Genomic DNA, 16105 nt, shown 5'->3' with positions numbered 1-16105 from the left:
GGGTTGAGAAGTATAGATGGGCAACGCCGTCGGCAGGCGCGCATGCGTGTTCTGCTCCTGTTGTTTATAGCCGGTGCAGCTACACGGCGCTCCTATGCGGCTCGGTCACAGCTCCCGTGCTTCAATTACTTTTGACGGCACCTGTACAAGCACCTCGCAAAAGAAGGAAAAAGAAATCAGTTTTAACTAAGGAGGAGAAAATTCACGTCCATTCATAAGGCTGAGGCAAAGATTATTAAAGTCACCACATGTGCTGTGGCTCCTGTGCGGCTTCAAGCGATTTGCAAGAAAATTGGACAACACTTCAGATGGTGTGGTCGTGCGAAGTTATGCACCAGCGGCATCTGGCCCCATTGCTTCTGACTGGCAATGAAAACAGCCGGCTTCAGAGTAGTGAATAACTTTGTTAGCCACATTTATATTCACGCAAAAAAAAGTATTGTGCAGCCATTTCGTGTAATAATGCCTGGTATAGAAAATTGTGCTCAATAAGTTTTTCAGGAAAGTTGATTACGAGAATTGAAATGTGCCATAGGACAAAAAAAATTGACACAAAATGAAAATAAACAGAAGAAAAGTACCGAGCTTTGCCCTGTATATTTTTTGTGCTGTGGTTTTCCAGGTAACCCAGAAAGGACAACACCAACTAAAGCTGAGGACGTGGTGTAATAAAAACTCACTTTATATTGTAAAACAATACCATTGTTGATGTCTTCTTGCAAGTGTTAGAAACAACAGCCTGTCTTCGACCTTTTGCATGCAGACTTACTTTTGAATAACCTGCAAACCATGTAAAATAGTTACCAGTTTCATCTTGTCTTTTTATTTTACGGTGGGGGGGGGCACTTTTTTTCTTTCAGCTTGTTTTAAGTTAACGGTTTGATTATTTATTTAGGCATTCACGAGTAGACATATTCTAAGTCCAACTGAGTAGCCATGTTCCGATTTTTATTATGCTAAGCATCACCCTCTGCATGCTCATCACGAGCACGGACGAGTTGCATGAGTGAATGAAGATAACACGGAACTATATTATCAGCATGTGACCGCCTAAGAGGCCACATACTTGAGCACAATAACGGGCATCTTATGTGGCATGGTAATAGCTGTTGCCCAGAAGGTGGGCAACATACCACAATTCAAACTGAATAGACAGTTCGAGTTTGTCCAACTTTTTATTGTAAACACGCGCAATTTCGGCAGAAACAAGAGATTAATTATAAAGTAGCCAGTGACATGAAAGCGGCGAAGTTCCAACGGTAGGTCACGAAAAGCACGCAACACTGAAATGTCATTGGTCCGTTAGCGTCACTAGATAAAACTGAATAAAAGACCCTAGAGCCACTGAACAAGCGTAGCTTAGGGTTCGTTGTGCGCGGCCATCAGAGCACGTTCCCCCGCACCTCGTCCATTTCGTGCCTCACCTCACGCAGCTGTCTCTTGATTTCAGCTTCACACACTTCGTACAGCTTGCGTGTTCTGTTCATGGCGCGCTCGAACTGCAGCGTCATGCAATCGAGGCGCGTCATGTCGCGCTCCTTCTTGCCCAGTTGAACGAAGGCGCAGCGTTGAACGAGGGCAGAGCCGGTGGAACGCGAGTGCTGCTCGAGAGGGTCGTCGTCGGGCTCCCAGCGGACCATTTCCTTGAAGCACACGTAGCAGCGTGCGAGGTCCGGCTCGTTCTCGGTCGGGCAGTGGTAGAAGCCTGCCTCCGCCATCTTTTCCGGCGTGCACTTGATGTTGCCCGTCAATGGCCACTGCGCAAAAGACGCCAGTCGGTTTTCCTGCAGGTCCATGGCGAGGTCGGTTCGATGCAGCAGGACGGTGATGAGGGTCAGGTCGACGGCCATGGCGCAGGATGCCCAGGGTAGATGGACTGGTTGATGTGCAGGGTAGAGGAAACGCCGCCGGCACTACCACGAAACTTAAACGTACCCAAGACGACTGCACGCAACGACCACGGAGCAAGAACATATATAGGCGGGGAAACGCCCCCATTTCGGCAAGCGCGGGCGAGCGATCAGATAATGTCACACTGATAACCAAGGCCGACTGCAAACCTTCGCAGCTGTGACGGCGAAGGAGAGGGCAGAGGCACCTGACGGACGAAATGACAGCGGCAAAAAATTCAATCCGTGGCTGCGCAGTGAAATGCCTATCGCGGCGGCGGCTGCGCGGGTTTCGCTAGGAACAAAAGAGTCGAGAACGGGTCCAGTTGGAAGAGATTCATTGCGGTGAAACAGCGCGCAAAACCGGGACACAACAAAAGAAGACGACACGAGCCGTTGATAGCCAGTTGATAGTCAGCGCTCGGGTTGTTGTCTTCTCTGGTGTCCCGGTTTTGCGCGCTGTTTCACCGCAATGATCGCTGGGAAGTATCGTTCCCTCCCCTGCCTTGTTCTTGATCCGTGGCCACCACGGAAGCGCCACGTGGCTTCGGCGGCGAACAAAACACGAAATTTACTTGAATATGGAGAAATTAACCACTGCATGCTCTTCGGGTACTGTTGGGTACAGACGGAAAAAGGCGCACGTGCGCCTTTATCTCGTACGTGTTTGTTCCTCCTCAACTCGAGCTGTTCGATTAAGTTGGCTTTTCCGCATGGCGTTTGAGCTGTGCAAAAAAGCCACACAGGGTTAAACGTGTAAGCACAGGCGCAGACTACGGGGGGGAGGCTCGGGGGCCCGAGCCCCCTCCAGTGTTTCCCCCCCTCCTCCACCAAGTGCCATACAAGGGCCATAATACCAGTTAACATTTCTTTAGAGTTGCCTCTACGTTTTCACTTAACATTTTATTGGGGCTAAAGGCTTACTGCACCATTGAATTGGTACAGACGTGGACGGCTTACTTTGATACTTTACGTTGCTTCCTTCGAATACGTTTCTTCATTCGAAGGACAAGCGCAGCGCACTAGAAGGGCACTAAAAGTATGTATGTATGTATGTATGTATGTATGTATGTATGTATGTATGTATGTATGTATGTATGTATGAATGTATGTATGTATCTATGCATGTATGTATGTATGTATGTATGCATGTATGTATGTATGTATGTATGTATGTATGTATGTACGTGTGTGTGTGTGTATGTAGGTATGTATGTATGTATGTGTACATGATAATTATGGGTACATTTCATCATCATCATTACGGGCTGCAAGTGGGGGGGCCGAGCCCCCGCCCCCAGGGAAAATGAAAACTCTCCGCCTATGCTTGTACGAAACACTTTTGATGTAAAGCACCTCACCCATGGTGTTCAAGTAACGCTTAAGAACTTATGGCACTTTCTTTCGCGATGCGACCTTTAAGCGTTTTACACTCCTCCTCCTGCCCTGCTTTTTTGGTAGGAAAGGCGATTTCAATATGTAGACATGGGAATTAAGCAGGTATGACAGATTACGCCTGCCGGTGGACCTTCCTTTCCTTTTTTTCATTCATTCATATCTTTTATATGGCATTCTTTCAGCTGCATAATGTCACAGGCTATGCTGCTGATGCAATGCTTTTGGTTTATAACGGTTTGTTTTGTGCATTGAAGCAGTTTCTCACCAAGCTCCAGAGGCTCACCTTGGCAATTCCACGTCACGAATGATAAAAAAATGATCTGTGGAAGCGACGCCCATCTTCTCATTCTTGTCATAATCTAGTTTATCCGAGCTGCTGCAGCCGCGCATTCTATGTTACATTTATAAACTAGAAAATACAGTGAAAAGGCCGTCTCTGAGCAGGAGGAAAGCTATAAAGAAAAGCAGGGTTGGAGGAGGGGTGTAAAACGGTTAAAGATCGCGTTGCGGACAAATGTGCCTTAAGCGTTAATTATAGTGCCTTAAGCATTAATTAAAACATGGATGAGGTGTTTTACATCAGAGATGTTTCTTACAAGTTTAACCCTGTGTGGCTTTTTTGCACAGCTCAAACGCCATGCGGAAAAGCCAACTTAATCGAACAGCTCGAGTTGAGGAGGAACAAACACGTATGAGATAAAGGCGCACGTGCGCCTTTTTCCGTCTGTACCCAACAGTACCCGAAGAGCATGCAGTGGTTAATTTCTCCATATTCAAGTAAATTTCGTGTTTTGTTCGCCGCCGAAGCCACGTGGCGCTTCCGTGGTTGCCACGGATCAAAAACAAGGCAGGGGAGGGAACGATACTTCCCAGCGATCATTGCGGTGAAACAGCGCGCAAAACCGGGACACCAGAGAAGACAACAACCCGAGCGCTGACTATCAACTGGCTATCAACGGCTCGTGTCGTCTTCTTTTGTTGTGTCCCGGTTTTGCGCGCTGTTTCACCGCAATGAATCTCTTCCAACTGGACCCGTTCTCGACTCTTTTGTTCCTAGCGAAACCCGCGCAGCCGCCGCCGCGATAGGCATTTCACTGCGCAGCCACGGAATGAATTTCTCGCCGCTGTCATTTCGTCCGTCAGGTGCCTCTGCCCTCTCCTTCGCCGTCACAGCTGCGAAGGTTTGCAGTCGGCCTTGGTTATCAGTGTGACATTATCTGATCGCTCGTCCGCGCTTGCCGAATTGGGGGCGTTTCCCCGCCTATATATGTTCTTGCTCCGTGGTCGTTGCGTGCAGTCGTCTTGGGTACGTTTAAGTTTCGTGGTAGTGCCGGCGGCGTTTCCTCTACCCTGCACATCAACCAGTCCATCTACCCTGCGCATCCTGCGCCATGGCCGTCGACCTGACCCTCAACACCGTCCTGCTGCATCGAACCGACCTCGCCATGGACCTGCAGGAAAACCGACTGGCGTCTTTTGCGCAGTGGCCCTTCACGGGCAACTGCAAGTGCACGCCGGAAAAGATGGCGGAGGCAGGCTTCTACCACTGCCCGAGCGAGAACGAGCCGGACCTCGCCCGCTGCTACGTGTGCTTCAAGGAAATGGACGGCTGGGCGCCCGACGACGACCCGGTCGAGGAGCACTCGCGTTCCACCGGCTGCGCCTTCGTTCAACTGGGCAAGAAGGAGTGCGACATGACGCGCCTCGATTACATGAAGCTGGAGCGCGAGCGCGCCAAGAACAGAGCACGCAAGCTGTACGAAGTGTGTGAGACTCAAATGCAGAGATCGCTGCGTGAGGTGAGGCACGAACTGGACGAGGTGCGGAGGAGCGTGCGCTGATGGCCACGCACAACGAACCCTAAGCTACGCTTGTTCAGTGGCTCTAGGGTCTTTTATTCAGTTTTTATTTAGTGACGCTAGCGGACGCCGTCTAAAGATCGACCTTTTTGTCTTGCGTGCTTTTCGTGACCTACCGTTGGAACTTCGCCGCTTTCATGTCGCTGCCACTTTTTAATTACTCTCTTGCTTCTGCAGAAATCGGAGGTCAGGTGGTCAAAATTAATCCGGAGCCCTCCCCTCCGGCGCGCCTCATTGTTTGCGTCGCGTCGGCGCGTCAAACCCTACAATCAATCAGAAATCGCAGGTGTTTACAATAAAAAGTTTGAAAAACTCAAGCTGTGTCGAACCGTTCTTTTTTTTTAATTTCTTTAACGGGTTACACAATAGCTCAAGACACAGGTCAACAACTGATATCTTGAAATTCGATACACGCTTATACTGAACAGACCAGACAGTATATCTCAAGGCCTGTAAACATTAGAAACTTTGAATACTTCGCAAATCGTTGTTGGTATTCGATTTGCAGTTATATTTTTAACCCGGACCATTGCGTACACAAAGTAGTTTTTTCGCCTCAAGCATAATGTAAACGCAACCTCGGCTTCCGGGAATCGAACCCGAAACATGAGAGCCCATGCGGGCTCTGAGTAATCTGGCGCCTGAGAAATTTTATTAAGGCGGATAAAGCCACCGTGGAGTATTATTTACGTAGAGTTACTTTTTCTGACTCTAGTTGAGAAGCTGGCCGGCCAGCCCGCGTATTCAACCGTGCTAAACCCATATTATTTAGAGCGTGGGGGCTCTAACTTTATACTTGCTTGCAGAAAAGTCGAGAGTAAAAAAAAAAAAAAACACGCGGTCGGATTTCTGCCTCGGTTGGAAGCTCAAAGGCGTCGTAAACGGTCACGTGGACAGCCATACTGCATTTCACGCCCAAGTCTACAGCGAAAACATTGTCCTGACGGAAACTAAGTACGGTGCAGTGCGTACGGAGGGCCCCGTCAGCCCGCCACCAAGCTCGTGGCAAAGGACAACTATACTCGGTTACAACTCAAGAACGGCACCACCTCATGTAGTGTATCACTCCGCCAAAGCGCCGGACCCGTGACGTCAGTGCGCGCGCGTTTTCAAAGGGGTTTGCTATGAATGCGTGATATCGTCTGCCTTGTACCACGCAGTTTGTTTGTCGTCACTGGAGTCGTTTATAAGCATATTAAGTCGTTTATAAGCATATTAAGTCCAAAAAATCACAGGAACAGCTCACGCCGTGTTCAAAATATTCCCAGTAACGCCCTACTTGCGCCGCGCGGAGAAACATCCGGCTACGGTGATAAGGCACAGCGGCCACTTCTGGTTAGGGGTCCGACGAGTTAGTACAGTTCCTTATAGCAATCTATAAAGACAATAGAGTGCACCTTACTTGGGAAGGACAGAAATGCGCCCAGCAGGTCAACATCCATCGGGGACTGAAGCAGGGATGCCCTTTGAGCCCAATACTGTTCATGCTTTACATGGCAGGGTTAGAAAAGAAACTGGAAGAAAGTCGAGTAGGGTTTAGCCTAACCCATATGCTGCAAGGCGAAGTGGTACAACAGCATATTCCGGGAATGTTATACGCAGACGACATTGTTCTTTTAGCTGATAACCAAACTGATATGCAGCGGCTAATAAATATTTGCGGCCAGGAAGCCACTGTCCTCGGGTTAAATTTCAGTGCAGAAAAATCAGGAATAATGGTTTTCAATGACGCTACCACCGACGTAGTGTCTATCCAGCAAGGCGAATTACCTAGAGTGAAGGAATATAAATATTTGGGAGTGTGGATAAACGAAGGGGATAACTACTTAAGTACTCACGAGGAGCAACTTAAGGTTAAGGGAAAGCGAAACGCAGCTATAATGAAGCATAGAGCTCTGTGGGGGTATAACAAATATGAAGTAGTAAGAGGAATGTGGAAAGGAGTAATGGTTCCGGGTCTCACGTTTGCGAATGCTGTACTCTGCTTAAAATCAGACGTTCTATCAGGCCTTGAAGTAAACCAGAGAACGGTAGGACGTTTGGCCTTAGGCGCGCATGGAAAAACAACTAACGAAGCAGTTCAGGGAGATATGGGCTGGGCGTCGTTTGAAGTTAGAGAAGCTCAGAGTAAAATATGCTTTGAGATGAGGTTGAGGGCAATGAATCAACGAAGGTGGGCAGCTAAGGTTTTTAGGTACCTATACTTGAAAAGCGTGGACACGCAGTGGTTAAGAAAGACTAGAAGGCTAACGATGATATACGGAAAGAACAGTGGGGAATCCAAAACAGCCAAGGTAACCAAAAAAGAGGCACGGCAGATTGAAACGAATAAATGGAGGGAAAAAATGGAAGCTAAAACGTCGTTAGAGATGTACAGGGCTGAGAAGATGAACATCAGAAAGGAAACTTTCTACGATAATTCCCAGGGCAGTGCTTTGCTTTTTGAGGCTAGAGCAGGTTGCCTGCGAACTAAGAGTTTTGTGAGGAAGTATTCACAAAATGATGGGGTATGTGTGGTCTGCGGAAAAGAAACAGAAACTATGCGCACATAGTGTTAGAATGTGAGGGTATCCATCTAAATCTACATGAAGGGAATATTGGGCTTTCAGAAGCCCTAGGATTTAAGGGTATCAGAGAGGAAGTCAACGTCAAGGCTGTCGAGGGGACGAAAAGAAGATTAGAATGCTGGTGGACGAAAAGCAGAGAGGGGAATATTGCCTAGGACAGTTACCACCTGTAACAGGGAAAAGAAAGTATTTCGGGCCTAATAAGCTTTAGTGCCTGCCCTAAGCAGCGCTAGTATTAAACCAAGAGTGTAAAACATGGTTATATTAGTCCTTTTTGGTAAGATGACATGTCATCACCCCGCTTCAAAGGGGAAACCAATAGGAATCATCATCATCATCATCATGGTGCCGTTCTTAAGCCGTCACCGAGTATAGTGTCACTATATAAGGTATCAGAGTATCGCCACTGAGGCACGCAAGCCAGCAACGGCGGCCATTTTGGTGTTTATCACTGTTGCAATATTGCCGTTCCTATACGGCCTCGGCGCTAACTTCAACCGGGTGGTTTGTTAACAACACTGCCAAAGATGCAGCGAAACGGCATCTTCGTACGCACTTCTGCCACCGAAATGCCGTTACACGCGTTATCTTTGATTCGCGTTCGGAACGATGTCAGTCGCGCGCAGCCGCAGAGCAGGGAGCAGAAGCTAAGGCTTCCAGAGTTGACAGACTAAAACGCATAAACATCAAAACGGCATTATCTCTATGCCATGAACCGTCGCGGTGTAAACAAATGTCCCGTGATGCGAACTGACAAATGATCATGGCGGCGGCACGGAACAATAGGAGAAAAGAGTGCCGATACTCTGTAACTTTATCCAGCGACACTAGTGACAACATAAAAAGAAACTGTTTCTGACAGCGCCTCATAGATAGCGCTATATCGGTAGTGCATATAGCAATTTCCGGTGGGACTTCGTTACGTAGTACGTATAGCATCCTCCAAAATAATCTGACGCCGATTGTACCCCTCAGATGTACAAGTCATAAAACCAGGCAGAAGGCACTTGACGCATGCAACTGTGGCAGCAAAAATCTCTCGTGCAATAAACTTGTTTATCCAGATTTTTCCGACATTGAATGTGTAGCCGGGACTCATTGAAAGCGTTTGCTATTCTAAGCGCCTTCACCTTCGTAATCCAGATTTTTCCGACATTGAATGTGTAGCCGGGACTCATTGAAAGCGTTTGCTATTCTAAGCGCCTTCACCTTCGTAGTCGCCATTGGAGAATGGGCAGGATTGGTACGCAAAAATTTACGCTTGTGATGCTGACGGATTGCTTATGCTGGGTTGATTTGGATTTCGGGATGCTGCCGCCAGCCGCTTTTGAAGCCGATTTTGGTTTTGAGCCCAATCATAACGCGCAAACAGATTTGAAGGCTATTTCTAGCGAAAAAAGGTGCTCGTTAGAATCGTGCAAATACGTCACACTTCATTTCCCTTCTCCTCAGCGTAGCATGACGGCGAACTTCTGTTGGCGTCCTCTCTGTGTTTTCCTCTCTAACAAAGAGCTCTCATCTGTCTATCTTGTTTTGTTAAACATACTTTTATACGACAGCAGCAGTGCACTACGATACTGGCTCGTCACTGCCATCCGTTTTGGCACCAAAAAATACTGCGCCCGTATCATTGCATAGGTTGCGGGTTATTTCGCGGGAAATCCAGCAGCCCCATGTTCGACAGAGTTTTCAAGTTTTCAAACACCGTTGTTGTTGTTGTTGGTGGTGGTGGTGGTGGTGGTGATGGTGATCATGATGATGATGATGACGGGCTGTACGAGCGCGACTCACCGGTACGCCGCAAATCCACAGATCGACAGGAGCACGAGGACACCGCAGGACACGCCTCCAAGTATCTTCCGAACTTCACAGCGAGCGTGCGTTGGGGGAAAAAAAAAGTTGGGGAAAACCAGCTATGCATAAGTGGCGGGGGTGTGTGAGGGCAGGGTTGATGTAGGGGAAACATTATTAACAGTGAAGCTGTTGTAGCTGGCCGTAATGTGTGGGGCATAACGCGTAAGGCTATGTTCAGACTACCGACTACTGAATACTACATACTACTACAGTAGACTACAGACTACTGACGCAAAGGCCATATCGTGATCTATGGACTTAAAGAAACGGCATATCACGCAGTTCGGTGGGCTGAGAGGTGGAATGACGTCATTCTTTAAAGTTATTACGGCAGTTGCCGCAACGGTCTGAGAAGCCAGGCCTAATTCGTTAAAAATACCAACAAAATACCATACCGAGCGCACGTGCGCACGTGCGCACGTGACTTCTAGCGACTGCCCAGCGTCCACGGCACGCGCAGTGGTTTTAGCAAAAACAAACAAACAAACAAACAAGAAAAACTAGCGAAAACCCAAAGGAGCGCTTCGCGTGGCCTAGCAACCAACAATGCCGCAGCTGGCGCAACAACTGCTCCACGGAACCTCTACGCGACTCCAGAAACGCAGCGCATGCGTCGTGCACGTGCGCGCTGCCGCTGCGCCCCAGCTGTCGTAAAGCGCCGCCGCACCTGTAATGCTTGGCCTGAAAAACACGACGATATAACACAGAGCAAAGTGACGACGGAACGTGTAAATAAACAATTTAAAGCTTGTACAAATGCGTAATGATGTGTCCTTCAGTGCTCACGTAGAAATAAATCCCGCAGCTTCACTATGGTTCAAGCCCTGCGCGACTTAGTGTAAGCATCGCCAGTTTTGTACGTCCCATTTCTGTAAAAGCGCAAACGGTTAAAAATATCTACATGAAATGAGATAACGCCACAGAATTGCATTGTAATCAACTTCCGAGCCTTACGCGCAGCCTAGCAGCTATAAAGAGCTGTATAACGACGTTCGCAGTTATGCCGAGCAGGACTGGATTGTGGAATAGGGTGTTCCATTGAGAAAAAAAAATGGCCGCGTATCTGCTCCTTTCGTTGCAAATGCCGTCAAAAGGACGATTCTTTATCCGCTTTTGCGAAGTAAATGCCTCCCTTCGTTTTCCCCGCTCACCTCTCATGTTGTTCCTCTTGCGTAGCGCTCCTCCCAATGTAAAGACGCCAAAGGTTTGCTTAAATCATTTTAAATTTCCCGCGTTCCACTGCTCCAAACCGGGTGTCTCGATGCGAACGCTGCCGTACGGCGAAGACGAGCGTTAATCGAGGCGCCCTACTTCAACGTTTATACAACCGCGTTTCCCTACTCCACGTGCGTTGCAAGCAGAACGTGAAACCTATTTAGTGGAACCTTGCGTAACTGTTGGCGGTTGATTTCTTAAAATGGCGCCAGAAGCTATAGTGGCGCGGGCGACAGCAGACGACGGCGGAGTGAATTCTTTTTCTGCAGTTGATGAAGTATTTAATTTCGCAAAAAACAAGCATGTTTGATTTTTTATAAAGGAACACTGCAAATATCACTTCTGTATTGATTTGTTGGCTTATATTTGCGTAATGTCTTGTTCTTCTTCAGCAATGTTGACAAGTATGAACATTACACCGGACATAGACGGGTAGATCTAGCTGTGACTATATAAGACTATTGCGCAGGCATTGTTTTGCTTTGGCCGGGTGGCTGAATCGAGTCACAGACAGACAGACGTACAGACAGACAGACATACATACAGACCAAAATTTCCGGGTTTAAGTAGCCCGAGAAAGACTATCGTCTTTAAAATGTGCACGCATGCGACAAAGCACACGTTTTGCCCTGTGAGGGTTTTCTGTGCGTTAAGCCTATTTGCGCCACACCTTCATCTTTGAACCCAGAAAGCTTTTTGTTGGAATGTCGGGAACTTCGGTCGCGACATGCGAGCAATATTTGATTACAGCTCACGTATGCACTTCTCCCCGCTGAAGCCGCACGGCGGTTCGTCTTTTGGCGGCATCCCGTTGATCCAGTCGATGGTGTCGAACAGGTTCAGAATCTAAAGGGTAAAGTAGGAAAAACGCGGGAAAATTAAAAAGCGGAGTTATGACCTCGCAAAAATCAGCTTCAGTGCTTAATTTCGCTAGCTTCTTCGCCTGGTTGGTTTATGACGCGTACCGCTGCTTTCCTTATCATTTACGATTACAGCATTATAAACGACGCCTGATTTACTCATGTGCAGCTTTCCCGCTCATGGCAGTCCTGTCAGCAGCGATTACTCCGCAGTTCTTCAGCGAAAAATATCTACATGAAAATGAGATAACGCCACAGAATTGCATTGTAATCAACTTCCGAGCCTTACGCGCAGCCTAGCAGCTATAAAGAGCTGTATAACGACGTTCGCAGTTATGCCGAGCAGGACTGGATTGTGGAATAGGGTGTTCCATTGAGAAAAAAAAATGGCCGCGTATCTGCTCCTTTCGTTGCAAATGCCGTCAAAAGACGATTCTTTATCCGCTTTTGCGAAGTAAATGCCTCCCTTCGTTTTCCCGCTCACCTCTCATGTTGTTCCTCTTGCGTAGCGCTCCTCCCAATGTAAAGACGCCAAAGGTTTGCTTAAATCACTTTAAATTTCCCGCGTTCCACTGCTCCAAACCGGGTGTCTCGATGCGAACGCTGCCGTACGGCGAAGACGAGCGTTAATCGAGGCGCCCTACTTCAACGTTTATACAACCGCGTTTCCCTACTCCACGTGCGTTGCAAGCAGCTAACGTTGGGGGAGAAAGCTTGCTTTGTGCGCAGTTTCAAGTCTCGCACATTGCGCGACTAGGTTCCTGAGCCATGGAAACCGTCCCATAGAAATGCATGGGGAGTAAGATTTGACATAGAATTACACACAAAATATTCATAATCCTGGAATCTTCTTTTAGTATTTTGATGTTCACGTTGACTCCTTGCTTTATGCCAAATATCGCTTTCGTGAAGTGGTTTTGCTAGGTTCCTGAGAGGTCGGAATTTTGAGCGAGAAAACTGGGTATGTACCGGTTGGTGGACTGGTCTAGTGTGAATAGATCGCGGCACAGAGTATCGGCACTCTTTTCTCCTATTGTTCCGTGCCGCCGCCTTGATCATTGGTCAGTTCGCATCACGTGACATTTGTTTACACTGCGACGGTTCACGGGCACCGCCATTTTGTTGATTATGCATTTTCTGTCGGTTACCTGTTGTAGTCTCAGTTTGGCATCCCTGCTCTGCGGGTACGCGCGACTGGCGTCGTTCCGAACGTGAATCAAAGATAACGCACTTCGCCGCATTTCAGCTGCAGAAGTGTGTCCGAAGGTGACGTGTTGCTGCGTCTTCGGCAGTGTTGTTTGCAAATTAGCTCGTCAAAGCTGGCGGTGAGGCCCCAGAAGCGGCAATCAGGCAACACTGATAAACACCAAAATGGCCGCTGTTGCTCAATTGCGTGCCTCATTGACGGCACTATATATCTTATCTAGTGATTCTAGACTGGTCGATACATTGACTAATCATTCGACTGACCGACCGATTCACCAATAGATCGATCGAAGCGATGCGGCCCATGTTGCTCACCGGCAGCTCAGAGCCGTTGCCGGACAGCTCGAACACCCCGACGGGGAACAGGCCAAAAGCTCCATCCTTCTGCCCATTCCCCTTCCGAGCAATGAGGGTGTAATTGCCTTCAGCGTCGCCGTTGTCGTCCATGCGAACCATGTATCCCATGGCACCTGCGCTGGTAAGAGTAGGGTCAACCAGAAGGCAGGCCCCTAAGCGGGTGTATATATACTCGGTTACATCTCAAGAACGTCACCACCTCATGTAGTGTATCACTCCGACAAAGCGCCGGACCCGTGACGTCAGTGCGCGCGCGTTTTGAAAGGGGTTTGCTATGAATGCGTGATATCGTCTGCCTTGTCTCACGCAGTTTGTTTGTCGTCACTAGAGTCGTTTATAAGCATATTAAGTCCAAAAAATCACGGGAACGGCTCACGCCATGTTCAAAATATTCCCAGTAACGCCCTACTTGCGCCGCGCGGAGAAACATCCGGCTACGGTGATAGGGCACAGCGGCAACTTCCGGTGCCGTTCTTAAGTTGTCACCGAGTATAGTAACTTATATACACGACTCTACGGGTGCGCCTCTAAGAAAAGCACACCACATGACGTCGGTTTACCACTTTCCACCAAAAGGTATACCCTGCATCTTGAATGGCGCTGTACAGTGCAGTACTGTACAGAACAAAATGTCTACACTTCACTATGGAGCAACTTGCAAAATACTCGCTGCTATTTGCACACTATTGACCCAGAATTTAAGTCGAGACTCCCGAGACCGCTTACTCGTAACCTGGAAACGTTACACCATCGTCTACGGCTGAACTCATCATACATAAATAGTAACCTATTTCGTCTTGGAGCGACGCCAAATCCGCACTGTTATGATTGTGTTTGTGTCGAAACAGTTAAACACATTTTATTAGAATGTGCCGCCTACATGGAACCGCGATCACACTTCCTTGAAAACATTGAACGTCTAGAACGGGGTCCAATAACTCTCAGGATTATTTTAGGACCATGGATTTGCCCCTCGAAGCAGTGACAAGCTCTATGGAGTTTGTTCTCTTATTTGGATGACATCGGCCTAATTTCAAAATTGTAAATAATGTGGCCCAAGCTCAGACCAAAAACCAAATGCGTGCAAGTCCGTTATCGCGCCAAGTCCACAACAGTTTTTTTTTCTTTTTCTTCCCTGACCAGCTCTATCTTGGGCCTTTTCTTCCCCCATCCACAACCCACAGCAGGGAAGCATGTAGGCGACTGTAAACGTTGGCAAACCTCTCTCCTTTTTCGTTAAAGAGCCTTCTCTCTCTCCCCCTCCCTCCCTCCCTCCCTCTCTCTCTCTCTCTCTCTCTCTCTGCTGCGCGGACGCCTGCCCGTCACAATCGGCGGCAGTTTTGTTGGGAGAGATGGGAACATTGCAAGCCAGAAACAAAATGGCCCCCACACGCTTCTGGGTGCACGAAGTGGCGGTACGCGTAGCTTATTTAGTGACGCTAGGTGTGCCTTTGTGGAAACCCACCACCATCATGTGGCCTCCCACTGCGTAAAGTTGTCTTTTGTGCAATGCGTTTTGGTTACGGGGCAAGTCGCCATCAGTGAAGGATAGAAAGTTTCGCTTTAAAAACTGGATATGTGCTCCTGACGAGGAGGGCATCCGCATTCACGTCGCATGTTTGCATGTGTACGTCGACTTTAAGCTAAGCTGGAGGCTGTTCAGCAAATGAAGTGGTTCTCGGCAGACAGTATACAAGTCGAGTGACTGGGATAGACTGGTTTGAAGAGCAGGCTTGTAGCTCTAGACTGCTGCTTCAGGACCACCATTCATCGAGAATTGTGCAAAGGCGTAAAGTTGTGAAAAAAGCGCAGAGCAGAAAGGACTCAGGTCCTCATATTAGGGGCTGGGGCTATTGGCGTCTCTCGTCGTCGTAGTCGTAATAGTCGTTCGTCATGATGTAGTCACGGTGCTAAAACACCGGGACACTCGTTTACGCCTCGCGCTAGACAGCTTCGTGCTTCAAACACACGATACTTTTACAGCAAACCTGTATACCTCTACACCCCACCGGTTTCATCTCCGTTGGCAAAAACGCCAGGGTGCCAAGAATACACTCATGCACTGCATGCTTCGCCCTTCACCCGGCTTCACGTTATTGATGATGGCCCGGGATTTTTTTTAGGGGCGAAGCTCCTTAAGTCATGGGTCTGTCCATCCCTTGTGTCTCGTGGTACGTGACCGCCGCATGCTTTCGGAGATGTCGCAAAGTGGGCCGCGTTGCACGCCCAAGAACCGGCTGCAACCGGCAGCGCAAACTCGGCACCGGGAGCGCGAGCTTGTCTGTGTTCGCCAACGGAGGCGCGAGCGCACGTGCACTGCGAGGGGGAGATCACGCAAGAGATCACGCCACGAACGCAGGCAGTCGTTCTCGGAGATCGAACGAGACGCAAGGACCTTTGCTCGTTTCCTCTCGTCTTGTTCGGGCACAAGTTCGCCCTAAATAAAAGTTCTTTCTTTACTGTTGTGTCCCATCCTACGTGACAAATTGTGGTGGAGGTGCGGGGTAGTCCTCGATGGCGCGGGGTCTTTCACCAGGTCTGGGCCTGGGAGCATTGACTCCGAAAATAAAAGTTGATTTGTACAATGTACGCACACAGTCTTACGTCTTTCTTAATGATGTAATTGGCGAACTTTCACGGGTGAGTTACGCTTACCGATGATCTCCCCCTCTCGAGCTTCGCCCCACTTATCATCATTCATTCCGTGGATATGGCGTGATTTTTTTTTTTGTGGGCGAGAGCGAGCGCTGTTCTTTGGACATGATCGAATTAATGTATCTAGTTATCGAACCTAAATTTATTCAAAAAAAAAGGCTACGGCTTTTTTTTTGTGTGCACAAATCTTTATTTGAAGTCGAACGCCTGTTATATGCCTGCACCGACTGCAGCAAATCAAAGAG

General features: G+C 48.3%; 1 protein-coding gene and 2 pseudogenes across 1 annotated transcript in view; 1 reads left to right on the top strand and 2 right to left on the bottom strand.

Moving 5' to 3' along the window:
- Positions 1–16105, bottom strand: part of LOC144165682 (guanylate cyclase 32E-like) — a 66185-nt gene that overhangs the window by 36393 nt on the left and 13687 nt on the right. Inside the window, exons 4-6 of the mRNA XM_077695492.1 lie at positions 13164–13318; positions 11538–11628; positions 9505–9577 (exon numbers count right to left, since the gene is read on the bottom strand). Of these exons, the coding sequence (XP_077551618.1) occupies positions 9505–9577; positions 11538–11628; positions 13164–13318 (319 nt within the window). The remainder of the gene's footprint in view (positions 1–9504; positions 9578–11537; positions 11629–13163; positions 13319–16105) is intronic.
- On the bottom strand, positions 1105–1975 carry LOC144165694 (baculoviral IAP repeat-containing protein 5 pseudogene; annotated as a pseudogene).
- On the top strand, positions 4559–5463 carry LOC144165695 (baculoviral IAP repeat-containing protein 5 pseudogene; annotated as a pseudogene).

This window comes from Haemaphysalis longicornis, unplaced genomic scaffold (genome assembly GCF_048455015.1).
Source record: "Haemaphysalis longicornis isolate Haplotype H1 unplaced genomic scaffold, Haemaphysalis longicornis Haplotype H1 scaffold_147, whole genome shotgun sequence".
Taxonomy (NCBI): Eukaryota; Metazoa; Arthropoda; class Arachnida; order Ixodida; family Ixodidae; genus Haemaphysalis; species Haemaphysalis longicornis.
The sequence above is the reverse complement of the archived record's forward strand: the minus strand, read 5'-3'. Positions and strand labels throughout refer to the sequence as shown.